The sequence below is a fragment of the Coregonus clupeaformis genome, chromosome 19 (genome assembly GCF_020615455.1).
Source record: "Coregonus clupeaformis isolate EN_2021a chromosome 19, ASM2061545v1, whole genome shotgun sequence".
NCBI lineage: Eukaryota > Metazoa > Chordata > Actinopteri > Salmoniformes > Salmonidae > Coregonus > Coregonus clupeaformis.
Window position 1 is genome coordinate 30,787,079 of NC_059210.1, and position 26,329 is coordinate 30,813,407.

At 43.5% G+C, this 26,329-nt stretch overlaps 1 protein-coding gene across 3 annotated transcripts; it reads left to right on the forward strand.

Moving 5' to 3' along the window:
* Positions 1 to 9,722: 9,722 nt before the first annotated feature.
* On the forward strand, positions 9,723 to 25,716 carry LOC121532120 (hyaluronan and proteoglycan link protein 3-like). Of its 3 annotated transcripts, none has more exons than XM_041837831.2 (5): positions 9,723 to 9,810; positions 20,232 to 20,377; positions 20,960 to 21,340; positions 23,781 to 24,083; positions 24,412 to 25,716. In XM_041837831.2, the coding sequence occupies exons 2-5, from the start codon at positions 20,263 to 20,265 to the stop codon at positions 24,687 to 24,689; spliced, it is 1,077 nt and encodes a 358-aa protein (XP_041693765.2). In that variant the 5' UTR covers positions 9,723 to 9,810; positions 20,232 to 20,262; the 3' UTR covers positions 24,690 to 25,716. The 3 variants fall into 3 exon arrangements, with proteins under 3 accessions (XP_041693765.2, XP_041693767.2, XP_041693769.2); XM_041837833.2 differs by having other exon boundaries at positions 9,728 to 9,810; positions 20,235 to 20,377; XM_041837835.2 differs by lacking the exon at positions 9,723 to 9,810 and adding an exon at positions 13,112 to 13,401.
* The last annotated feature ends 613 nt before the right edge of the window (positions 25,717 to 26,329 follow it).

A 26,329-nucleotide genomic window follows, 5' to 3' on the forward strand; every position in this document is an offset into this window, starting at 1 on the left:
GTAACTTATTTTGTACATAATGTTGCTGCTACCGTCTCTTATGACCGAAAATAGCTTTTGGACATCAGAACAGCGATTACTCACCTTGAACTGGATGAATAATTTTTCTTTAATGAGTCGGACGAGAGGGATTTGCTCCAGACACCCGACAGGGCCCTTATCCCCGTCATTCGCAGTAGAAAGAAAAGGAGATATCGCGGAAGGAGATCGGGGTGCTTGGTAAGGAGCCGGCGACGAGTGGCTAATCTGCCTTTGCCATCGATACTATTGGCCAACATACAATCACTTGATAATAAAGTGGACGAACTACAAGCATGTATATCCTACCAAAGGGACATTAAAAACTGTAATATGGAATGTTTTACAGAGTCGAAGACATGAATAACATACAGCTGGCGGGTTATACACTGTATCGGCAGGATAGAACAGCAGCCTCTGGTAAGACAAGGGGTGCCGGTCTATGTACACTACCGTTCAAAAGTTTGGGGTCACTTAGAAATGTCCTTGTTTTCGATGAAAATATACATGAAATGAGTTTGAATAGGAAATAAAGCAAAATGAATATGAAATGTAGTCATTGACAAGGTTAGAAATCATTATTTTTAATTGTGTCCTTCAAACTGCTTTCGTCAAAGAATCCTCCATTTGCAGCAATTACAGCCTTGCAGACCTTTGGCATTCTAGTTGACAATTTGTTGAGGTAATCTGAAGAGACTTCACCCCATGCTTCCTGAACCACCTCCCACAAGTTGGCTTGATGGGCACTTGACGGTCAAGCTGCTCCCACAACAGGGAAACTGATTTCATTGGTCCTCAACTCGTGGCTCAGTCATTTAATTTACGGTAAGTGGAGTTAGCCGTGAGTTAGCCTGTCCCGGAGAAGGTTACAGTGAGGGAAAAAAGTATTTGATCCCCTGCTGATTTTGTACGTTTGCCCACTGACAAATAAATTATCAGTCTATAATTTTAATGGTAGGTTTATTTGAACAGTGAGAGACAGAATAACAACAACAAAAATCCAGAAAAACGCATGTCAAAAATGTTATAAATTGATTTGCATTTTAATGAGGGAAATAAGTATTTGACCCCCTCTCAATCAGAAAGATTTCTGGCTCCAAGGTGTCTTTTATACAGGTAACGAGCTGAGATTAGGAGCACACTCTTAAAGGGAGTGCTGCTAATCTCAGCTTGTTACCTGTATAAAAGACACCTGTCCACAGAAGCAATCAATCAATCAGATTCCAAACTCTCCACCATGACCAAGACCAAAGAGCTCTCCAAGGATGTCAGGGACAAGATTGTAGACCTACACAAGGCTGGAATGGGCTACAAGACCATCGCCAAGCAGCTTGGTGAGAAGGTGACAACAGTTGGTGCGATTATTCGCAAATGGAAGAAACACAAAAGAACTGTCAATCTCCCTCGGCCTGGGGCTCCATGCAAGTTCTCACCTTGTGGAGTTGCAATGATCATGAGAACGGTGAGGAATCAGCCCAGAACTACACGGGAGGATCTTGTCAATGATCTCAAGGCAGCTGGGACCGTAGTCACCAAGAAAACAATTGGAAAACACAATACGCCGTGAAGGACTGAAATCCTGCAGCGCCCACAAGGTCCCCCTGCTCAAGAAAGCACATATACAGGCCCGTCTGAAGTTTGCCAATGAACATCTGAATGATTCAGAGGAGAACTGGGTGAAAGTGTTGTGGTCAGATGAGACCAAAATGGAGCTCTTTGGCATCAACTCAACTCGCCTTGTTTGGAGGAGGAGGAATGCTGCCTATGACCCCAAGAACACCATCCCCACCGTCAAACATGGAGGTGGAAACATTATGCTTTGGGGGTGTTTTTCTACTAAGGGGACAGGACAACTTCACCGCATCAAAGGGACGATGGAAGGGGCCATGTACCGTCAAATCTTGGGTGAGAACCTCCTTCCCTCAGCCAGGGCATTGAAAATGGGTCGTGGATGGGTATTCCAGCATGACAATGACCCAAAACACAAGGCCAAGGCAACAAAGGAGTGGCTCAAGAAGAAGCACATTAAGGTCCTGGAGTGGCCTAGCCAGTCTCCAGACCTTAATCCCATAGAAAATCTGTGGAGGGAGCTGAAGGTTCGAGTTGCCAAACGTCAGCCTCGAAACCTTAATGACTTGGAGAAGATCTGCAAAGAGGAGTGGGACAAAATCCATCCTGAGATGTGTGCAAACCTGGTGGCCAACTACAAGAAACGTCTGACCTTTGTGATTGCCAACAAGGGTTTTGCCACCAAGTACTAAGTCATGTTTTCCAGAGGGGTCAAATACTTATTTCCCTCATTAAAATGCAAATCAATTTATAACATTTTTGACATGCGTTTTTCTGGATTTTTGTTGTTGTTATTCTGTCTCTCACTGTTCAAATAAACCTACCATTAAAATTATAGACTGATCATGTCTTTGTCAGTGGGCAAACGTACAAAATCAGCAGGGGATCAAATACTTTTTTCTCTCACTGTAGTTCTGAAGGATTTATTGACATAGAAATATACCTGGCTAAAAGGTGAGCCACTTTCGTATGATCGGTTATCCCGAGATGAACTCAGAGTTTACCAAAGTTACCTCGCTAACTCCTCAAACCTGCCTCGTATGATACCCCTCAGGGGTCTGTTAAGGAGGATGTAACATTACAGAATATTCAGATAGAAATGTATTGTGTAGAACAGATATGATTGTCTGTCAGATAGAATAGGGAATCGTGGCAGATCTATTTATTCTATTTCTACAGTGAACAAAACTTTAAACGCAACATGTAAAGTGTTGGTCCCATGTTTCATGAACTGAAATAAAAGATCCCCAAAATGTTCCATACGCACAAAAAGCTTACTTCTCAAATGTTGTGCACAAATTTGTTTATGTCCCTGTTAGTGAGCATTTCGCCTTTGCCAAGATATTCCATCCACCTGACAGAAGCTGATTAAACAGCATGATTATTACACAGGTGCACCTTGTGCTGGGAACAATAAAAGGCCACTCTAAAATGTGCAGTTTTGTCAGACACACAATGCCACATATGACTCAAGTTTTGAGGGAGCATGCAATTGGCATGCTGACTGCAGGAATGTCCACCAGAGCTGTTGCCAGAAAAGTGATTGTTAATTTCTCTACCATAAGTCTTCTCCTAAGTCATTTTAGAGAATTTGGCAGTACATCCAACTGGCCTCACAACCGCAGACCACGTGTATGGCGTCGTGTGGGCGAGCGGTTTGCTGATGTCAACGTTGTGAACAAAGTGCCCCATGGTGGCGGTGGGGTTTTGGTCTGAGCAGGCATAAGCTACAGACTACGAACACAATTGCATTTTGTCAATGGCAATTTGAATGCACAAAGATACCGTGACGAGATCCTGAGGCCCATTGTCGTGCCATTCATCTGCCGCCATCAGTTCATCTTTCAGCCTAATAATGATCTGTACACATTTCCTGGAAGCTGAAAATGTCACAGTTCTTCCATGGCCTCCATACTCACCAGACATGTCATCCATTGAGGATGTTTGGGATACTCAGAATCGATGTGTACGACTGCGTGTTCCATTTCCCCCTAATATCCAGCATGAGGCAAATGGTGGTGATACCAGTTACTGACTGGTTTTCTTATCCACGCCCCTACTTTTTTTTTTAAAGGTATCTGTGACCAACAGATGCATATCTGTATTCCCAGTCATGTGAAATCCATAGACTAGGGCCTAATGAATTTATTTAAATTGACTGATTTCCTTATATGAACTGTAATTCAGTAAAATCGTAGAAATTGTTGCATGTTGCGTTTATATTTTTGTTCAGTATATCTGCAACATTCAGAATGTCTCACATCAATACAACCCTGGATCAAGCGGTTCTTCTTACCTGCAGACCCCAGTAAGTGACCAGGTCCTGATGAAGTATGAGCGTTCCTACAGCAGGAGGTTCTACTGCACTACCCGTTGCCCCAGTGGAGTGGCTGGGGAGAGTGGAACGCAGGGCCAAAGAATGGCAGGAAGATTGAAGAGGCCACCCCGGATTCTTTACCAAAACAATTGCTATTTCTGACCAGCTACAGTGCATTCGTAAAGTTTTCAGACCCCTTGACCTATTCTACATTTTGTGACGTTACAGCATTATTCTAAAATGGATTAATAAGAAAAATCCTCATCAATCTACACACAATACCATATAATGACAAAGAGAAAATAGGTTTATGTCACGCCCTGGCCTTGAGAGGCCGGTCGTCTTTAGTTGGTTTGGTCAGGGCGTGAGGATCTATGTTAGAATTTCTATGTTTAGGATCTAGATGTGTATTTCTAGGTTTGGCCGGGTGTGATTCCCAATAAGAGGCAGCTGTAGCTCGTTGTCTCTGATTGGGGATCATACTTAGGTAGCTCATTGCCTACTGTGTATTGTGGGATCTTGTTCCGTTTTGGCTTGTATGTGTATAGCCGGAGGACTTCACGTTACGTTGTATGTTTATTTAGTTAATAAACATGTACGCTTTTCACGCTGCACCTTGGCCTGACCCGTCTCTCAATGTTCGTGACAGTTTAGAAAATGTTGCAAATGTATTACAAATAAAAAACCGAAATACCGTATTTACATAAGAATTCAGACCCTTTGCTATGAGACTGGAAATTGAGCTCAGGTGCATCCTGTTTCCATTGAACATCCTACAACTTGATTGGAGTCCACCTGTGGTAAATTCAATTGTTTGGACATGATTTGGAAAGGCACAAGCCATGAGGTCGAAGGAATTGTCCGTAGAGCTCCGAGAATTGTGTTGAGGCACAGATCTGGGGAAGGGTACCAAAACATTTCTGCAGCATTGAAGGTCCCCAAGAACAAAGTGGCCTCCATCATTCTTAAATTGAAGAAGTTTGGAACCACCAAGACTCTTCCTAGAGCTGGCCGCCCGGCCAAACTGAGCAATCGGGGAGAACGGCCTTGGTAAGGGAGGTGACCAAGAACCCGATTGTCATTCTGACAGAGCTCCAGAGTTCCTCTGTGGAGATGGGAGAACCTTCCAGAAGGACAACCATCTCTGCAGCACTCCACCAATCAGGCCTTTATAGCCAGACGGAAGCCGCTCCTCAGTAAAAGGCACATGACAGCCCGCTTGGAGTTTGCCAAAAGGCACCTAAAGGACTCAGACCATGAGAAACAAGATTCTCTGTTCTGATGAAACCAACATTTGAACTCTTTGGCCTGAATGCCAAGTGTCACGTCTGGAGGAAACCTGGCACCATCCCTACGGTGAAGCATGGTGGTGGCAGCATCATGCTGTGGGGATGTTTTTCAGGGACTGGGAGACTAGTCAGGATCGAGGGAAAGATGAACGGAGCAAAGTATAGAGAATCCTTGATGAAAACCTGCTCCAGAGCACTCAGGACCTCAGACTGGGTCGAAGTTTCACCTTCCAACAGGACAACGACCCTAAACACTCAGCCAAGACAACGCAGGAGTGGCTTCGGGACAAGTCTCTGAATGTCCTTGAGTGGCCCAGCCAGAGCCCGGACTTGAACCCGATCGAACATCTCTGGAGAGACCTGAGAATAGCTGTGCAGCGACGCTCCCCATCCAACCTGACAGAGCTTGAGAGGATCTGCAGAGAAGAATGGGAGAAACTCCCCAAATACAGGCGTACAAGCTTGTAGCGTCATACCCAAGAAGACTTGAAGCTGTAATCGCTGCCAAAGGTGCTTCAACAAAGTACTGAGTAAATGGTCTGAATACTTATGTAAATGTGATATTGCAGTTTTTTATTTTTAATACATTTTCTAAATTTTCTAAAAACCAGTTTTTGCTTGGTCATTATGGGGTATTGTGTGTAGATTGATGAGGATTTTTTATTTATTTAATCAATTTTAGAATAAGGCTGTAACGTAACAAAATGTGGAAAAAGTCAAGGGGTCTGAATAGTTTCCGAATGCACTGTATGTGCCACCAAAGCACATATTTTTGTCTCTCAGAAAATTATCCTTCAGTTATTTTCTCCTGTTATTTACAGGAATTTGTTTCCAGGTAGAAGTTTAAAATAAAAACACTGCTGTGAGTAGGTCTTTATGTACCATATGTAGAGAGTTGTGATATGTGTGAATAACTTGTTACTTTCATGTAATAATCATCCATAACCATGTACAAGCATGCACATCATCCTTAGAAATTTGAGAAATGCAAGGAAAGTAGGTCTCAAGTTAAGTTTCCTTTCCATCATATCGCATGTTAAGTTTCCGAGGAAGAAATGGTGTATAGGACTCTGAATTTCTGATGAATCAACATGGTGTATCTAAAACATGTTGTTGCTAAAGAGTACCCTCGAAGAAATGACTCATTCTATTCTGTATACTTATATATAAGAAATCCAGCTTATTGCTTTATCCTCATGTCTTTTTCACCATTATGTCCCCTGTCTCTATCACCCTCTAATCATCTAACTTTGTAAATACTTCCCAACTCAACACTCACACAAATCCTTTGTGACGAACCCTGCGGTCTGTGAGTGTCTCCTCTGAGTGTCAACAAATGTGGCCACCGAGCTACTTATGTGTTATTCACGCACATGCACGTGCACGCGTATGTATGTGTTTGTGTCCGTGTGTGACTGCGTGTGTGTGTGTGTGTGGGGGGAAGTGCCTCATCCAACACAAACTGGCTTCCCTGTTGACAGTAGAAATTATACCCCTGGATCCAGTCACCCCTTCAGTTCATAGGGCCCTGGTATTCAGAGCCCCAGGCAGAGGCTTTCATCTGGGCTTTGGGAAGAGCAGCAACTGGGACTCTTCAAACGCACCAGTAATGGCTGTGTGTCAGTGAGATTGGCAAAGTTAAATGGGTGTCGCCCAGGCCAGCACAGAGCCGGGGGCTGTGGGCATTAAGCAGAGCGAGGAAGATGGGTGGGGGGTGGTTGTGGTGAGGGTGTAGGATGGGTTGTGCGTGTGTGCATGCCTCTCTGTGTGAGTGTGTGTGCATGCGTGTTTGTGGTGGAGTCTAGGATGGGGATGGGTTGGGGGGGTCTGTCCATGGGGAGAGAGGGGGAGTTGATTGTAGTCTGACATCCTGCTAGTTTCAAAGAGTTATTTCCTCCTTCCCTCAGTAGCTGTGTATAGTGTTTCTATTGTGTGTGTGCATGTGACTATAACGTGTGACTAAATACATCATGTGACATTACTACTGAGGTGTTAGAAGAACTGGCACCAGTGATACTAAAATAACAGCTGGATGTACAAAGTGCTCGCCCCAGAGGAAGCAGCGGGGAAAACCATAGCGTGTGTAGGGGTCTCGCTCTTGATCTTGAGGTGGGGTGGCAAAGAGAGGGGTGTGTGTGTGTGTGTGTGTATAGGTTTTATGTGTGTATGTGCATGTGTAGAGGTAGTAAACTCAGCAAAAAAAAATCCTTCCTTGTTCAATGAACCATAAAAAATTAATGAACATGCACGTGTGGAACGACCGTTAAGACACTAACAGCTTACAGACGGTAGGCAAATAAGGTCACAGTTAGGAAAACTTAGGACACTAAAGAGGCCTTTCTACTGACTCTGAAAAACACCAAAAGAAAGATGCCCAGGGTCCCTGCTCATCTGTGTGAACGTGCCTTAGGCATGCTGCAAGGAGGCATGAGGACTGCAGATGTGGCCAGGGCAATAAATTGCAATGTCCGTACTGTGAGATGCCTAAGACTACAGGGAGACAGGACGGACAGCTGATTGTCCTCGCAGTGGCAGACCACGTGTAACAACACCTGCCCAGGATCAGTACATCCGAACATCACACCTGCGGGACAGGTACAGGACGGCAACAACAACTGCACGAGTTACACCAGGAACGCACAATCCCTCCATCAGTGCTCAGACTGTCTGCAATAGGCTGAGAGAGGCTGGACTGAGGGCTTGTAGGCCTGTTGTAAGGCAGGTCCTCACCAGACATCACCGGCAACAACGTCGCCTATGGGCACAAACCCACCATCGCTGGACCAGACAAGACTGGCAAAAAGTGCTCTTCACTGACGAATCGCGGTTTTGTCTCACCAGGGGTGATGGTCGGATTCGCGTTTGTCGTTGAAGGAATGAGCGTTAAACCGAGGCCTGTACTCTGGAGCGCGATCGATTTGGAGGTGGAGGGTCCATCATGGTCTGGGGCGGTGTGTCACAGCATCATCGGACTGAGCTTGTTGTCATTGCAGGCAATCTCAACACTGTGCGTTACAGGGAAGACATCCTCCTCCCTCATGTGGTACCCTTCCTGCAGGCTCATCCTGACATGACCCTCCAGCATGACAATGCCACCAGCTATACTGCTCGTTCTGTGCATGATTTCCTGCAAGACAGGAATGTCAGTGTTCTGCCATGGCCAGCGAAGAGCCCGGATCTCAAATCCATTGAGCACATCTGGGACCTGTTGGATCGGAGGGTGAGGGCTAGGGCCATTCCCTCCAGAAATGTCTGGGAACTTGCAGGTGCCTTGGTGGAAGAGTGGGGTAACATCTCACAGCAAGAACGGGCAAATCTGGTGCAGTCCATGAGGAGGAGATGCACTGCAGTACTTAATGCAGCTGGTGGCCTCACCAGATACTTACTTTTGATTTTGACCCCCCCCCCCCTTTGTTCAGGGACACATTATTCAATTTCTGTTAGTCACGTCTGTGGAACTTGTTCAGTTTATGTCTCAGTTGTTGAATCTTGTTATGCTCATACAAATATTTACACTTTTTTTGCTGAGTTTATATACCCTCTAACTCCCTATGGGGCTTAGCATGTGTAGGAAAGTATGAAAACATCCCACATCTGCACTATGATAACTGCTATACTTTACAGTGGAAAATCAACACACTTCAGAGGTCTCTGAGGAGACCTGGAATTGTCGTTGTTTTCCACCACTGCTGCTATTATTTCAGCACTCCACTGAAATATGAGCCAAAGTTAGAATATTGACAGTGCTATTCAAGGTCGAGGCAAAACATCAAATAATATATTTCATCAGCCTGCCTTACCATACCAGAAATACAGGATTGAGCTAACCACTTCATTTTCAGAGAAAATACCAATAAACCAAAGCCTCATTGAGAGTCTTGAACATGTGAATACAGATCGCTCATTCATATTTGTCCGTATTTGATAGGCCTAATATCTATTTATTCTAATCTGGAAGTTGAGTTAATTCATTTTGGAAATTATTTTGTGGCATAGGCATATTGTTTCAAAGTAATAAAACAAAGTTGGTTAATTTCAAGGGATTACATATTTAATATGAATAGGAACATTAAGGTATGTGGCTCAGTCATGAGAAACATATCCTAATTTAGGTTGCCCCGATGTATAAAATGATAATGGGAAAACCATAAACTATTGGATGCGTGTGTGCTTCTGCATCTCCATTGCTTGATCTTTGGGGTTTTAGGCTTGATATCTGTAAAACACTTTGACAACTGCTGATGTAAAAAGGGCTTTATAAAATACATCTGATTGATTAATCATTGGATTACATTTTTCATTAAATGCACCTGTAAATTAAGGTAGGCTAGTAAAGGGAATATTGAAAAGATCAATAAGTACATTCATTGTTGTGAAATCCCTATGTAATGCAATAGTAAACGTCTTGCAGCGTTTATGCTTTTGTGCCAGTTTTTTTGTTGTTGTTGCGAACGATGAGGTCACTTTCCTCTCAATGCGTCGCAACTCGTGTTCTCCCTGAAAATGCCAATGGGAAGAATTGCCCAGACAGACAGTGTAGATCTCACAAAGTAACATCAGGGGAACATGAATTGACACGACGTTGTCCGTTTTCTGGCCGGAGAACAACTTAAATTTGTAAGTAGTCTTATTTTTACGTTAAACTAAACTGTTTTGAGTGACGCCAAATAGATAATTGAATAATATATAGCTTTTAATATATGTCCCATGTGGCTGCACTTGTCAGCCCTGGACAGTCCTGTATATCAGCCCCCTTTCAGGTGTCCCAACTTTTCTTTCTACAAAAAAAGGTCCTTTGTCAGCAAGATGAATCAATTAATTCAGGCTATAAGCCGAATGTCATTACACTTTTCTGGTGTCTCTCTCCATTCATCAAATGGTGCGAGTGCACAGTGCACTTTTGGATGCTGGAATTATTTTGGAGTGGTGAACATTTCCCATTTTTAAGTGATTTGTTTGACAAGAATAAGATGAAAACATGTATTGCCCTGAATGACGGGTCGCCACTGCACATAGCCTAATATAATATTAACTCCTGCAGATTTATGCATTTCTTGCAATAAATGATACACCAAATCTTTACCATTAAATGGCATGTCTTTACAAAAATAGAAATCCCTGAATGTCACGATATAATTCGCACTCTGTGGATGAAGGGCGGTTGGGTTGCGGGTGGGTTGAATAAAGTGAAAACAATGCATAAAAAACCATAAATATATAACTATTGTGCAATTAAATAAATAGGCTACATTTAGCTTTTTGTTTCATTATTTTTATCTGGTGTTTCTGCGTAGCCTAAGCCTAAGCTTTAGGGCCTAAGAGCCATTTTATGCTTGATCCGAAAATGTGGTCGGAGGCCCGGTATGGATGGCTTGACAATTGCGTAGACTCCGAGGGCACCCATAGGCCAAATTGAGCTCGGTACCACATCGCATCGCTGTGCGCCTCTCAAATTTTGAAACAATGCGGAGGGCTCTGTATAGCTCCGCATTGACATGATTGGTTGACCGTATTTGAGGGCAGGAGGTATAAACACAAACTCTTATCCTTGACAACCTCTGTGAAGCACCAGAAGTATGAATGCCCTGACTTCTGCAGAGGCCATATCACCATAAATGCTGCATGGTCAATGCAGATATGGATAGACCATGCAATGCGTATAGTTTCAACGCGTTTAACTGTACACCCTGGAACTTAGGCAGAAAAAGTTAACATCCATCCACTGAGGCAAAAACAACAATGTAAGAGTTGAATTCAGTAAGAGAAAAGATGTGAAATGGAGATTTTGAAAATAAATGGAAGGGAGTGCCAGAACAGTAGCCTAATGCTTGGGGAAAATGTCGTGAAGTGGTAAAAGAGGATAAAAGCAGTGCTGGCTGTGTTATGTGTGAGTGGTGCAGTGGTCTAAGGCACTGCATTGCTGTGCCACTAGAGCTCCTGGTTCGAATCCAGGCTCTGTCGTAGCTGGTCGCGACCGGGAAACCCATGGGGTGGCGCACAAGTCGTCCAGGGTAGGTGAGGGAATGGCAGGCAGGGATGTAGCTCAGTTGGTAGAGCATGACATTTGCAACGCCAGGGTTGTGGGTTTGATTCCCATGGGGGGCCAGTATGAAAAAAAATAATGTATGCACTCACTAACTGTAAGTCACTCTGGATAAGAGCGTCTGCTAAGTGACTAAAATGTAATGATTGTGAGGTGCTATACAGATTCTACAGTCACAAGACTGACTTAAATATGGCACGTCAAGGGAACTGTAGGCTACTGTTCAGATGGGTTAAATTGAATAGTAGCCTGAAATCTGGACACTGACTGTAACCTCTGACATAGCCAGTGGTGAAATGACCTTGTGCCTTCTTGGATCGGCACTTCTAATGTAACTCTATGGCAGCACCCAAGGGGCTTGAATTTTCGAGTTCTACCCATCGATTTTGCAGTGACGTAGTGTCCCCATGAGTGACAGAACATTGAGCCAATCACGGTGCAACTAGAAAACATTACCAACCCCTACGCTCCGTATTTTCCGCTAGCTGCCCCACCACCACAGAAAGCACTTAGCTAGGCTGAAACACCTGCATTTGGGAGCTGCCTTACTCAAGAAAGCAAAAAAATTGACTGTTTGTATGTGGGTTTATTAACTCAATGATTTTTTTGATTTTGTATATTGTTTGCAAACTGACATGTGACACGTTTTAATGCCAAAATAATATACTCTGCCCCACCTGCCCTGAATGACAGGTCGCCACTGCACATAGCCTAATATAATATTAACTCCTGCAGAATTAAGCATTTCTTGCAGTAAATTATACACCAAATGTACATTTTGACTTGGGAACAGGCGTGGAGAAATATTATTTATCTTGAGAGAATGAATGTGCAGTTAGGGACTGTATGTAAACATTATTAAAGTGACCAGTGTTCAATGACTCTATGTACATAGGGCAAAGCAGTCTGTAAGGTGCAGGGTAGCCAAGTGGTAGCCGGCTAGTAACAGTGACTATGGTTCAGACCGGCTAGTAGTGACTGTTTAACAGTCTGATGGCCTGGAGATAGAAGCTGTTTATCATTTATTTATAAAAGCTGATAGTATTTCAACCACATAAAATATGCATCCAAGTCTAACTGAAATCTTATCAGAAACATGTTGGGTAGTTTTCACAGCTTTTAATTTCCTTAAAACTTGTCAAACCTACGTCTTTGCTGCTGGAGAGAAGAAGAGATGAGAGAGAACTTTACCAATGTCAACTAGATTCAAGGATTCATTCTATCGATTTATGGCATTATTCTGGTAAGCAAGGGTTTATTTCTAGAGCAGCAAGTAATGACAGAAGACAAACTGCATGTATCTAATTATTGACAAGTTGACGAACAAATAGCCTACCAAATTGTTGGAAATTATAAGCAGCAACATAGGCCTATCTAAAAAGCCCTGGCAAAAAATTGCTTTGGCATCTCCGACTGTACAGCATGTTTTCTATATTAGCGGGTTAGGGCCGGGTGCGAGCATCAGATTTTCACTTTCTCACATATAGTCAGGCGGTTGCGGATGGGTTTTTAGCAAATGCGGGCGGGTGCGGGTGAACAAACAGCTGACCTGCGCATCACTATTATATTTTCACCACATTTCTGCATAAACCTTAAAGGATACATATACAGTGCCTGGTCTATTTATGTTAGTAACCAGTTTTATAATAGCAATAAGGAACCTCAGAGGTTTGTGGATATGGCCAATATACCACGGCTAAGGGCTGTTTCCAGGCACTCTGCGTTGTGTAGTGCATAAGAACAGCCCTTAGCAATGGAATATTGGCCATATACCATACCTCCTCAGGCCTTATTGCTTAAATATCCTGTTACACTGCTGCTGGCCCCGCCCGATCATATTGACATTCCATTCCTCATTGTTGGCAGCGTGCAGAGTTAAGCTACCAAAGACCAAACATTTCTGGAGTTACTTCCTACTTTAAAGCAATGAGCAAAACCAAGATAAATTGTGTTGGCTGCAAGGCAGCAAATGTTTCTTTGCACTGTCTTCCATCCGAACAATCACTTCGTCTGATTTGGCCAGAGAAATTCAATCCATGGGCATTTGAGCACACTTCGCATTGGACTACATTGCAAATCAGGCTATGTAGATACGTGGATTTGCCAGCAGCTTGATCCTCCATCCATCCATCTTTCACCCAGCAGCGGCAGTAACCATTCAAGAAGTAAGTGTCTAGAGCAGAGTTTCCCAAACTCGGTCCTTGGGACCCCAAGGGGTGGACGTTTTGTTTTTTGCCCTAACACTACACAGCTGATTCAAATGATCAAAGCTTGATGATTAGTTGATTACTTGAATCAGCTGTGTAGTGCTAGGGCAAAAACCAAAACGTGCCCCCCTTTTGGTTCCGAAGACCGAGTTTGGGAAACACTGGTTTAGAGATAGTTATTCATCTATATATTATTAAACGTAAAGAACATGCTATTCATGGGTTGCACGTTTAGTTTTGAACGTTATTTTGAAGACTGATGCCCGACTAAAAGTTCTACTCAATGCATTTTCGATTGGCACTGAGGAAGATTTAGTCGAAAGTGTGGCTTGGAAACAAGCCAGGCGAAATCTCGCATCATTAGCTGATTCTTCTGTATGTATACCAACAAATGTCAATAGAAAACAGCTTAAACAAATGCAAATGCAGCTACTTTACTGTTATTCTGGCTGCAGTGTTTGACGTGACTATGTTAGCCAAAGTTGGCTAGCTAGCAAACAAGGGATAAGAACTTTGCCAGCCATCATGGCAATGGAAAATTTAGAACAAACGACTGGGTAGTGTCCATATATTTAGAATAAAAATACTTAACAACTGGGTCGCGTCTCTGGCAACCTAACCGATAGAATGAACGACCAGCCACCTTGGGTAACAACCCTAGATTTGTGTCGACTATGGGCTATATCTCATGGAAGGATGAAATTGTCAATCATTATTTGAATATGTGGTTTTCAACCTGTTTTCAATCTGACGACCGCCCATGCTGTCTCTGCCTGACCGGCTCCCCTCTCTCCACTGGGATTCTCTGCCTCTGACCCTATTATGCATGGTGTGTCCCTGGCTTACTAGTGCTCTTCCATGCCGTCCCTAGGAGGGGTGCGTCACTTGAGTGGGTTGAGTCACAGACGTGATCTTCCTGTCCGGATTTGCGCCCCCTCGGGCTCGTGCGGTGGAGGAGATCTTCGTGGGCTATACTCAGCCTTGTCTCAGGGTAGTAGGTTGGTGGTCTGTTGATATCCCTCTAGTGGTGTGGGGGCTGTGCTTTGGCAAAGTCGGTGGAGTTATATCCTGCCTGGTTGGCCCTGTCCGGGGACGGGGCCACAGTGTCCCCCGACCCACCCCTGTCTCAGTCTCCAGTATCTCTGCTTCAATAGTCTATGTGCCGGGGGGGTAGGGTCAGTCTGTTATATCTGGTGTAATTCTCCTGTCTTATCTGGTGTCCTGTGTGAATTTAAGTATGCTCCCTCTAATTCTCTCTCTCTCCCTCCCCTCCCGGAGGACCTGAGCCCTAGGATCATGCCTCCGGACTACCTGGCCTGATGACTCCTGGCTGTCCCCAGTCCACCTGGTCGTGCTGCTGCTCCAGTTTCAACTGTTCTGCCTGCGGCTAGGGAACCCTGACCTGTTCACCGGACGTGCTACCTTGTCCCGGACCTGCTGTTTTCGACTCTCTCTCTACCGCACCTGCTGTCTCGACCTCTGAATGCTCGGCTTTGAAAAGCCAACTGACATTTACTCCTGAGGTACTGACCTGTTGCACCCTCTACAACCACTGATTGTTATTTGACCCTGCTGGTCATCTATGAACGTTTGAACATATTGAAGAACAATCTGGCCTTAAATGGCCATGTACTCTTATAATCTCCACCCGGCACAGCCAGAAGAGGACTGGCCACCCCTCAGAGCCTGGTTCCTCTCTAGGTTTCTTCCTAGGTTCCTTTCTATGGAGTTTTTCCTAGCCACTGTGCTTCTACATCTGCATTGCTTGCTGTTTGGGGTTTTAGGCTGGGTTTCTGTATAGCACTTTGTGACATCTGCTGATGTAAAAAGGGCTTTATAAATAAATTTGATTGATATGTTGGTAACCCGTTGTATAAAAGAGATAATGCCCTTGAAGCCGGTGTTTGGAGGATATATTGGCACGGTTTGCTGTATATCCTCCAAACACTGGCTTCGAGGGCATTATCACTTAAGAAAACAGCTATGCCATCATTATGATGTTGTCAAATTTATTTTAGAGCGATGACAATGTTGCTATTAGCTAGCCAAGTTCATCAAAAATAGCTAGTAATGCTAACGTTAGCTAGCTAAAATTGAGACGCCTAGGCCTATAGTCTGCCCTGTAGATAATCATGGTTTACTGTAATGAATAGACAGCAGACAGGTTATGCCACGATGGTCCACCCTGCAAACAGGCTGTTGTTAAGATAATTTTTTACTCTCAATGGTTGAACTCAACTATTTCAGTGTCTCTGTGCATCTCCCAAAAGGTTGTAAGGCTTTTGGATCAAGAAACGGACAGAGCTCCCAGTTGCAATAGTCAGAGATCTTTATTAATTGAGAATTCTGTTATCACAATTTCAGAGTCCATCTTTTATACACACACGTCATACAAAAATCCCACCCCGCTTTAGGCAGGCTGTATATTTCCACTGTACATGAGTTTAGCTCATGTTTTCCTCTGCTCTCCTGACCATCAGGTCACACACACATGTTCTTATCATAGTTTACTCCCTGCTCGGGCAGGCTGCATTCCTCAGTTATCGGCGTTCTCACAATATTCTGACTGCCTCATTGTACTTCTAACTAAGCTACGCACATTATCAGATTATAGTCTTATGATTCTAACACTTTTCACACAGTTTCAGGGTGTAATAATTAGTCATTAATAATTAGTCATTAATTCTTCTATCAGCTGTTCTGGGACCTGTCTGCATCTTCTGGTGACCTATTGAAAACAGTACAACAATAATATAGCAAATTAGGATGCATGATGTATTTTGATGACAAAACAAAGTAGCCCACACACCTGTGGAAGTTTGTCGCTTTCAGGGTCCGACTACAGCTCCAACTGACAGGTTGAAAACCATATGCCTTTGTTTGTTTTTTGAAGGGGTAAGGGGGTGGGTTTTAGACTTCTATCATAAAATATAAAATTTGGTGCCTCTATCACAAAGTCCACAATTCACCTCAAATTTGACACTTGACACAGATTTCACACAAATTTGACGTGCTTTTTGGTCTGAACAATATATATTCACCCAATATGATTTTAACTAGCTTGATAAGCTAGCTAACATTGCTTATAGTAAAGTTAGCTAGCTTGCTTAACATTGACATTATGGCAAAACTAGCTACATTACCCATATTATTGTCAAAAACCGACTTGTTGTCATCCGTTGGTTGAAAGGGTAAAAGGTCAGTGGTGACACTCGGCAATTCGGGCAACAACATTTTCTCAGTGCCCCCTTGGAGGGTCAAGTGAAACTTCCCAGTCCGAAATAGGAACTGACGATAACTCCGATAGCACGTGAAAACAGCATTAGCTGCTGGACTATACACTGTGACTGAACAATTCAAGCCTGTATTTCGATTTCTTTTTATTATGGGACTTTTTTTTTTTTTTTTTCAGAAATGTAATACTTCAACATGAAAGCACATACTGTATGTGATTTTGTGACTTTTTGTCATGTGCTGTAGGCCAGGGTTATTTTTTTAAGCACATTTACATTTACATTTACATCATTTAGCAGACGCTCTTATCCAGAGCGACTTACAAATTGGAAAACATCTCGTGCTATTCTACACATTTTGCCATGGCTTATGCCATGTTCTATCTGAGCAGCACCGGCTATAGCCTTTGGGTTTTGGTTGGGGGCCTCCCCACCTGCCGCCAGAAATAATAATAATAAGCCCAGTAGGCTAGTGCAATTTTGGTTTCATGTAGGCCTATTGGTATGAAAATAAACAACTGAACAACTTGCTATTTAGAGCATTTCCCCAAAATACATGTCTTGTTTTTGGCTTCAAAGACAATAACAGTTGTAGGCTATAACAAATGTGCATTGTCATGCAGTGACAGAATGACAATTGAGATAATGCAAATAGTTAATGATTACCTAGTTGGGCTAACTTTGTAGCTTCTTGCTGTAGGCCTACATCATCATCCTCTGCCTTCATCCCTACCTGTAGCCTACCTGCCTCTGGTATAATGCATTTCCACCTCTCACTCTATCAGTCTTACTTGTCCAGCTTCCTGAATTAAATGTGATATTCTAACAGATCAATCTTGCTGGCAAAACATCATTACATTTTGCTAAGTTATTTATCTATAGTGTGGATGTAGGGTAGTTTTTTTTGGGGTATATATTGAGCACCCAGATGCTGCATAGGCAACACAATAATGTCAGACAGAGAAGTTGGCCCGAGGAAATTTTTTTGTAGGCGGCCTCCGCGTTGGCTACTATGTTGCAATATTAATATTCTCGGAGCAGTCTTGTTGATCCAAAATGTTTCAATATTCTCAGAGCCGCCTCGTTTGTTGATATGTTTCAATATTCTCAGAAACACCTTATTGATGCAATGCTTCAATATTCGCAGAATGTTTCCCTTCCCTGGCGAATAACGCAGACAGGCAAATACAAAAATTAGTTGGGTGCACACCTTACAGTGAGGGAAAAAAGTATTTGATTCCCTGCTGATTTTGTACGTTTGCCCACTGACAAAGACATGATCAGCCTATAATTTTAATGGTAGGTTTATTTGAACAGTGAGAGACAGAATAACAACAACAAAATCCAGAAAAACGCATGTCCAAATTTTATACATTGATTTGCATTTTAATGAGGGAAATAAGTATTTGACCCCTCTGCAAAACATGACTTAGTACTTGGTGGCAAAACCCTTGTTGGCAATCACAGAGGTCAGATGTTTCTTGTAGTTGGCCACCAGGTTTGCACACATCTCAGGAGGGATTTTGTTCCACTCCTCTTTGCAGATCTTCTCCAAGTCATTAAGGTTTCGAGGCTGACGTTTGGCAACTCGAACCTTCAACTCCCTCCACAGATTTTCTATGGGATTAAGGTCTGGAGACTGGCTAGGCCACTCCAGGACCTTAATGTGCTTCTTCTTGACGGTACATGGCCCCGTCCATCGTCCCTTTGATGCGGTGAAGTTGTCCTGTCCCCTTAGCAGAAAAACACCTCCAAAGCATAATGTTTCCACCTCCATGTTTGACGGTGGGGATGGTGTTCTTGGGGTCATAGGCAGCATTCCTCCTCCTCCAAACACGGCGAGTTGAGTTTGCCAAAGAGCTCGATTTTGGTCTCATCTGACCACAACACTTTCACCCAGTTCTCCTCTGAATCATTCAGATGTTCATTGGCAAACTTCAGACGGCCCTGTATATGTGCTTTCTTGAGCAGGGGGACCTTGCGGGCGCTGCAGGATTTCAGTCCTTCACGGCGTAGTGTGTTACCAATTGTTTTCTTGGTGACTATGGCCCCAGCTGCCTTGAGATCATTGACAAGATCCTCCCGTGTAGTTCTGGGCTGATTCCTCACCGTTCTCATGATCATTGCAACTCCACGAGGTGAGATATTGCATGGAGCCCCAGGCCGAGGGAGATTGACAGGTCTTTTGTGTTTCTTCCATTTGTGAATAATCGCACCAACTGTTGTCACCTTCTCACCAAGCTGCTTGGCGATGGTCTTGTAGCCCATTCCAGCCTTGTGTAGGTCTACAATCCTGTCCCTGACATCCTTGGAGAGCTCTTTGGTCTTGGCCATGGTGGAGAGTTTGGAATCTGATTGATTGATTTCTTCTGTGGACAGGTGTCTTTTATACAGGTAACAAGCTAAGATTAGGAGCACTCCCTTTAAGAGTGTGCTCCTAATCTCAGCTCGTTACCTGTATAAAAGACACTTGGGAGCCAGAAATCTTTCTGATTGAGAGGGGGTCAAATACTTATTCCCCTGCAAATCAATTTATAACATCTTTGACATGCATTTTTTCTGGATTTCTTTGTTGTTATTCTGTCTCTCACTGTTCAAATAAACCTACCATTAAAATTATAAACTGATAATTTCTTTGTCAGTGGGTAAACGTACAAAATCAGCAGGGGATCAAATACTTTTTTCCCTCACTGTATAAGGAACATCTCTGAATGCAGAGCAACAATGTTGGTGGGGAAAGCACGAGACAATGACACTGTAATAGTACACTGTATGCGCCGTTCCACAAGGGTGACTTCATATGGCCTATAGCAGGGGGTCTTTTTCATATGAGTGACAATTTACAGTTGATCCAACAATTTCTAAAGATCTGCGTGCCAGTTATGATTTTCATATAAGCATTGTTGGCTACTGAACTGTGCCCAGAAAATGTATAATTGCCCAAAAACTGAATAGCCTAATTTTAGCTACAGAGAGGCTGTCCATTCACCCAACAGAGCTCCACTATACCAAGGCGCTGTCCATTCAGCGATGCTGAATCACGGGCGCGGCCTTAATGTGTAGATCTGTCTTCATTCCTTGGTGGAGTTTGTTTGTCTTTATACCTCTTCGTCGATTGTAGGCCTGAGTAATTCCTTTGGTGTATGCCTTTTATTTCAGGGCATGTGTAGGATTTAGCTGGCAGCTGTTTTATGCTCCGGTTACTTTCACATTGATGTTGATATTTCACATTGATGTCAGTATTTGGAGTCGGCCTTGATAGTGTGTATTATGCATCTATTTCATGTTGCACTGTTCCACAAGTAGGCTAAATTAGTCAATGTAGCCTATGTATGATGAGGTTGAGTATAACATTGTACACGCCATTCCACAAACCTTTAAACCAAATATAACCCACCCCCAACTACTCCCGCGGCTATGGATTTGATAAGATAGGAGACAATTGAGTGGAATTAACCATGTTGGACCATCGAGTCCAAGTCCGAGTCGAGTCCATTCATTTCACCAATTGTAAATGGTGTCTTTAAAGCCTGTGCTGACATGAATCCCTTTCAGAAGAAGTCAGATCCAGTGCTCCACTGTGAGGATGTTGAGCTCACTACACCCCCTACTGGTCTTCTGGATCTGCAACCATGCCGCCCCCATATACAACAACGGCTTCTTCTACCATAACATCATGAATGGCGATGGCAACAGAGAGAGTATGTAATACAGTATATTCATTAATACACAGATACCCTGTTCACACTACAGAGTCTAGCCAAGCTGAGCCAAGCTGTACTGGGCTGACCTGATTATGCATCCACCAAAGTTTGCTGAAACTGCTGGAAAAGAAAATATCAGAGCTAGCACAGTTTGGTTTGGATTGGCACGATAATGTTAAAAGGGTATAATGATCTTAAGTGGAGCCCACTCACATATAGGATCAAATTCCATTCCATTGAGTGTGACAATCCTGACCATGCCTAAGGTGTAGCAGACAACACACCATCTGGAGTGGCATTCATTTATTCAACATGTGCTACACAGTATGTTTTGTAAATACAGCTGCACAACTGAGAGCAGTTTAGATATTATAGGTGCACCATTCCCAAGAGTTCCAAAAACGGTCTGATTACCTGGGAAGACCCAAATACACTGAAGGCAGACCCAAGTTCCTACTTTCTACTGGGGCTCTGGTCTGATCATATGGTCAGGAAAAATTCCTGGTTCCTATCCAGTATCTACTGTACCAAATAACTCTTATCTATCCTGTGTCCTGTCCTTGTCTGTGTCTTCTCCAGTCTACTTTAACGGGGTGCGTCTCCACGTGGAGTCCTCCCAGCCCTCGGTGTTGGCGGCCAGGGGCAGTAACATCACCCTGCCCTGTCACTACCGCTACGAGCCCGAGATCAACGGGCCCCGCCGGACCCGGGTCAAATGGTCTTGGCTACCCGCCAACGGCGCCGGTAAGACCGCCCGCGAAACAGACGTGATGGTCGCCATGGGCAACCGTCACCGTAGCTACGGCAGCTTCCAGGGGCGGGTGCGCCTGCGTCGGGCTGCGCCGGGGGACATGTCGTTGGTGATCAACGAGCTGCACGAGAACGACACGGGCCGCTACCGCTGTGAGGTCATCGACGGGCTGGAAGACGAGAGCGTGACGGTGGAGCTGGAGCTGCGAGGTGTGTGTTTTTGTCTGTCTGCTCCCTCAACAGATCACAGGGGTCACTCCGTTCAGTATAGGGAAGTGACAAATGTAAACATTTTCTTGACATTTAAACAGCCATTTTTTTAATAGTTTAAATATTTAAACGATAATATATACACTACCAGTCAAAAGTTTGGACACACCTACTCATTCAAGGCTTTTTCTTTATTTTTACAATTTTTTACATTGTAGAATATATGATGTGAAGACATCAAAACTATGAAATAACACATATGGAATCATGTAGTAACCAGAAATATTTTATATTTGAGATTCTTCAAATAGCCACCCTTTCCCTTGATGACAGCTTTGCACACTCTTGGCATTCTCTCAACCAGCTTCACCTGGAATGCTTTTCCAACAGTCTTGAAGGAGTTCCCAAACCATCTTAATTGGGTTGAGGTCGGGGGATTGTGGAGGCCAGGTCATCTGATGCAGCACTCCATCATTCTCCTTCTTGGTAAAATAGCCCTAACACAGCCTGGAGGTGTGTTGGGTCATTGTCCTGTTGAAAGCCCAAACCAGATGTGATGGCGTATCGCTGCAGAATGCTATGGTAGCCATGCTGGTTAAGTGTGCCTTGAATTCTAAATAAATCGCAGACAGTGTCACCAGCAAAGCACCCCCACACCATAACACCTCCTCCTCCATGCTTTACGGTGGGAACTACACATGCAGAGATCATCTGTTCACACACACCACGTAGGGATGGTGTTCTCAGGGTGATGAGAGGTGTTGGGTTTGCGCCAGACATAGCATTTTCCTTGATGGCCAAAAAGCTCAATTTTAGTCTCATCTGACCAGAGTACCTTCTTCCATATGTTTGGGGAGTATCCCACATGCCTTTTGGTGAACACCAAACATGTTTGCTTATTGTTTTCTTTTTACTGGCCACTGTTCCGTAAAACCCAGCTCTGTGGAGTGTACGGCTTAAAGTGGTCCTATGGACAGATACTCCAATCTCTGCTGTGGAGCTTTGCAGCTCCTTCAGGGTTATCTTTGGTCTCTTTGTTGCCTCTCTGATTAATGCCCTCCTTGCCTGGTCTGTGGGTTTTGGTGGGCGGCCCTCTCTTGGGAGGTTTGTTGTGGTGCCATATTCTTTCCATTTTTTAAATAATGGATTTAATGGTGCTCCATGGGATGTTCAAAGTTTCTGATATTTTTTTATAACCCAACCCTGATCTGTACTTCTCCACAACTTTGTCTGACCTGTTTGGAGAGCTCCTTGGTCTTCATGGTGTCGCTTGCTTGGTTGTGCCCCTTGCTTAGTGGTGTTGCAGACTCTGGGGCCTTTCAGAACAGGTGTATATATACTGAGAGGATGTGACAGATCATGTGACACTTAGATTGCACACAGGTGGACTTTTTAAACTAATTATGTGACTTCTGAAGGTAATTGGTTGCACCAGATCTTATTTAGGGGCTTCATAGCAAAGGGGGTGAATACATATGCACGCACCACTTTTCCGTTATTTATTTTTTAGAATTTTTGGAAACAAGTAATTTTCTTAATTTCACTTCACCAATTTGGACTATTTTGTGTATGTCCATTACATTAAATCCAAATAAAAATCCATTTAAATTAAAGGTTGTAATGAAACAAAATAGGAAAAACGCCAAGGGGGATGAATACTTTTGCAAGGCACTGTACATGCCATCAGGGCATTGAAGGGGACATCCTCTACCATTGACAATGGCTGCATATCAACTGCCATCATTTCTGTAATCAGCGCTGTGATTTTCTCACTCCGTCCTTTATCGCACTTCTTTGAAGTGAAGAGCCTTTCTAATGTCTATTGTTGGGGGCCTGCGCTGCTGCCAGCAATGGTTTGGGTCTCACAGTGCCTCCCTTTCAGATGATTAAGCATTGCACCTGTACTGCCACTGTAGCTCAATTCCACCTCGCAAAGTTTGCATTTCACCACCTTCTCATTTAACTTCTCAAAGTATTGCCATACAGGACTTCGCTGCTGTCGCTTCCCTGTCTCACTCTCTGCTATTTTTCCAACTGTTAACGACGATGGAGTGCGGAGTGCTTTATATCCGTGGAAAATAATTTGAAAGATATATATATTTTACTAACCTTACAGCTTTGTTGCATTAGGTATTTGTTTAATTAAACATGTTCCGTTTATGATGATGATCGGGACCTTTTAACTGCACTGTGTTTTTAATTTAGTAAAAAAAACAACAACATTCGGTTAAGGAGTTTATCTAAACGGTAACGATCCCAATTTTGTTTAAACGTTTAAACGTTCACATCCCTAGTTCAAGCTGTGGTCTGTTTTTTAAATGACCTTTAACCTATTGTCCTTACGACTGTCATGACTGGCATTTGTCACTGCAAGGACAGTTGCTGGATCCAATAGCACTTTAACCCCTCCAGCAAATGTCTCACTTTATCCCCGTTATAGGAGTGGTATTTCCCTACCGTTCCAAGAAGGGACGCTACCATTTCAACTTCCTGGGGGCCCAACATGCTTGTGAGGAGCAGGACTCAACCCTGGCCACCTTTGAGCAGCTCTTTGCCACCTGGGAGGAGGGGCTAGACTGGTGCAACGCTGGTTGGTTGGCAGACGGGACTGCTCAGTACCCAATCACCACACCGCGGGAGGCCTGTGGGGGCGTGGACTTATCCCCCGGTCTCCGTAGTTACGGACAACGCCACCGCCACCTCCACCTCTTTGACGCCTTCTGTTTCTCAGCCGCCCCAAAGGGTCAGTGTGTGTGTGTGTGTGTGGGTCTGAGTGTGTGTCTGTGTGTGCATGTGTTTGTGTGTGCGTATTGGTCTCCAAAAAACATCTCACCTTGAAAATGTGTGCACTCACTAACTGTAAAAGTCGCTCTGGATAAGAGCGTCTGCTAAATGACTAAAATGTAATGTAAAATGAAAACAATACAAAACACTTCCGCAAAAAGAAGTGTAACAGGACTTGTAATTGAGAAATGTGAATGATTGGAATTGTCAAACTTTGTTTTAATCTGTCCCCTCCTTAGACATGCTCAGTACTTACTATTATCTCCTGTCTCTCTTTTCTGTCATAGGGACAGTATACTTCCTGAAACATCCCCAGAAGCTCAACTTCACCGAAGCGGTGACGGCCTGCACCACAGACGGCGGTCTCATCGCAAAGGTGGGCCAGCTCTATGCCGCCTGGCGGTTCATGGGATTGGACCGCTGCGACGCAGGCTGGTTGGCTGACGGGAGCATCCGTTACCCCATCGCAAAGGCTCGCCCTAACTGCGGCACCTCAGAACCGGGGGTGCGGAATTTGGGCTTCCCCCCTCTGCATCGGAAATACAGTGTCTACTGCAATCGGTAAACCTATCCTCAACTTCCATTCTACGAAAACCAGAGGACAATAATAGTAAAGAGCACAACTACAGTACAACAGATAGCCCATACTAGTCAACTTCTCCATTCAACACAAACGGTGCACTGTTACACGACCCTAGCCTGGATGCTAGTTAGCATTAGCCAGTTCTGCTCTCATAGTGTCCACTGTATAGTTCTAGTGAACTGTAGACTACTGCACTGTCTTCATCTCCTCATACTGTACATAATACCAGTCCCCACTGAGACTCCAACCAGCACTGATACACAAACGGACTATTTAGTCTTGTATTGCCAGGTTTGTCTCACAGTAAAGGGTCGTTACAGTTCAAACTCAGGGAAGGTGTTCAACCACTGCAAGGCCCGCCGCCCTCATAATGCTTTGCCAGTGATTTTGTTGTCCAACCAAGCTCTTTTCCTTGGTGTTTTGTTGAACTGTAGGTAGCTATCTCATTGTTCCTACTGCACTTTCAGTTCAATGTTTGTAATTCATAGTTTTAGGCACATTTCTGGATTTCTGGATTATCCTTATATGTTATGTTTTTCCATGTCTTGTTTTGTATAAGAATTGAAATGGAATGATGAATTTGATGACGATGGGTGATGGTATATAGACTATGTCATGATGGAAGGTGTTTTGACAGTATTTTATGACTACCCCTTGTAGAGAGCACAGTGTTAAAGTATTCCATCTATATTATGCCTCTTTAATGAAGTTGTATGACATTAATAACATTTTCTAACAAATTAATGATATCCTCCCTTCCTTGACGTTATCACTTGCAACGCCAGGATTGTGGGTTCAATACCCTGGGCCACCCATACGTAAAATGTATGCATGCATGACTGTAAGTCACTTTGGTTAAAAGCGTCTGCTAAATGGCATTTATTAAATTGAATAAAATCATGTTTGAGTCTGCATCCCAATTTGCACTGAAATATAACTAACTAACCGTTTTACATAGAAACACTGGATTTTCAGCAGGTTTTTTAAAATAATGTTAATTATGAAATTATGAAAGATATTAATAAAATTTCACCCATGAGGCCACTAGAGGGCGATTTGGTCATTTGACTGCAGGAATTAGTTTTTCTCGATTGCTAAGACACATTTCTTGAAAGCTGCTCTCCTTTTCTCTTAACTGTGAACACAAAACCCAATTTTCAAGCTACATTCACAAAACCTCAGACTCTTCTTGCAAAACCAAACTTTCACCTCAAAACAGTTCAATCTGTGCTCAAAACTGAACTATGTTGTCAAATCGTGCCCCGAGTCAATCAAAATAAAAAACACTACTGAACAGTCACTAAACACTACGTAGAAAAATAGAAAACACAATGCTCAGGACATGAAGCTGGAGAAATAAATGTTTATTGTTCACTGTAGGCTAAATGCATGTTGCAAAACAAACAAAAACTGTGCATTTAGCACTTGTACAAAAAGACAAAACAGAAATCTTGTGCATTTACATGTAGCACTTGTAAAAACAAACAGAAATCTTATGTGTTTGCCACTTGTGTACAGTAAGCCCATGTAAAAAATAAAGTACAAGAATATTCAAATAAGTGCATTACTCAGCCACAGCATCATGTCTCCGTACTGGGTCAGGCCACAGGACTTCATCCACA

Excerpts from the sequence above, each read along its gene's own strand:
- LOC121532120 (XM_041837831.2), top strand. The coding sequence starts at position 20,263 with ATGTTGAGCTCACTACACCCCCTACTGGTCTTCTGGATCTGCAACCAT. Across the intron at positions 20,378-20,959 it reads TGGCGATGGCAACAGAGAGA|TCTACTTTAACGGGGTGCGT; the intron begins GTATGTAATACA and ends TGTCTTCTCCAG. Across the intron at positions 21,341-23,780 it reads GGTGGAGCTGGAGCTGCGAG|GAGTGGTATTTCCCTACCGT; the intron begins GTGTGTGTTTTT and ends TCCCCGTTATAG.